The 321-nt window shown below is 46.4% G+C and overlaps 1 protein-coding gene across 2 annotated transcripts in view; it reads left to right on the top strand.

Annotated features, from left to right (window-relative positions):
* The window catches only part of specc1la (sperm antigen with calponin homology and coiled-coil domains 1-like a), a gene marked incomplete in the record, with an annotated part of 20,737 nt that overhangs the window by 14,937 nt on the left and 5,479 nt on the right, over positions 1 to 321 (top strand). For both annotated transcript variants that reach the window (XM_035658704.1, XM_035658703.1), the window contains 2 exon segments: positions 1 to 108; positions 223 to 282. In XM_035658704.1, the coding sequence (XP_035514597.1) occupies positions 1 to 108; positions 223 to 282 (168 nt within the window).

The following is a 321-nucleotide window of genomic DNA, read 5'->3' as shown; positions in this document are numbered from 1 at the left end:
ATCACAAACTTCAGCAGCAGCTGGAATGACGGCCTGGCCTTCTGTGCTGTGCTCCACACGTATCTGCCTGCACACATCCCCTACCAGGAGCTCACTAGCCAGGAGAAGGCAAGTAGAGCTCCCAGGAAATCCCCGACCTTTAAGGCATCATTACTGTATCATTACCATTGTTAGACATAGTATTCCACTGTGGGTGACCATGACTCTTTCTCCTTTTCTCAGAGGAGAAACTTCACCTTAGCTTTCCAGGCTGCAGAGAGTGTGGGCATCAAATGCACTTTGGTAAGTGTATGACCTTATTAATTAAGATATGAATAAAAC

The sequence above is a fragment of the Morone saxatilis genome, unplaced genomic scaffold (genome assembly GCF_004916995.1).
Source record: "Morone saxatilis isolate NCDOM2014 unplaced genomic scaffold, NCSU_SB_2.0 Contig16, whole genome shotgun sequence".
Classification (NCBI taxonomy): domain Eukaryota; kingdom Metazoa; phylum Chordata; class Actinopteri; family Moronidae; genus Morone; species Morone saxatilis.
Note: the sequence above shows the minus strand (reverse complement) of the source record. Positions and strands in the feature narration are given on the sequence as shown.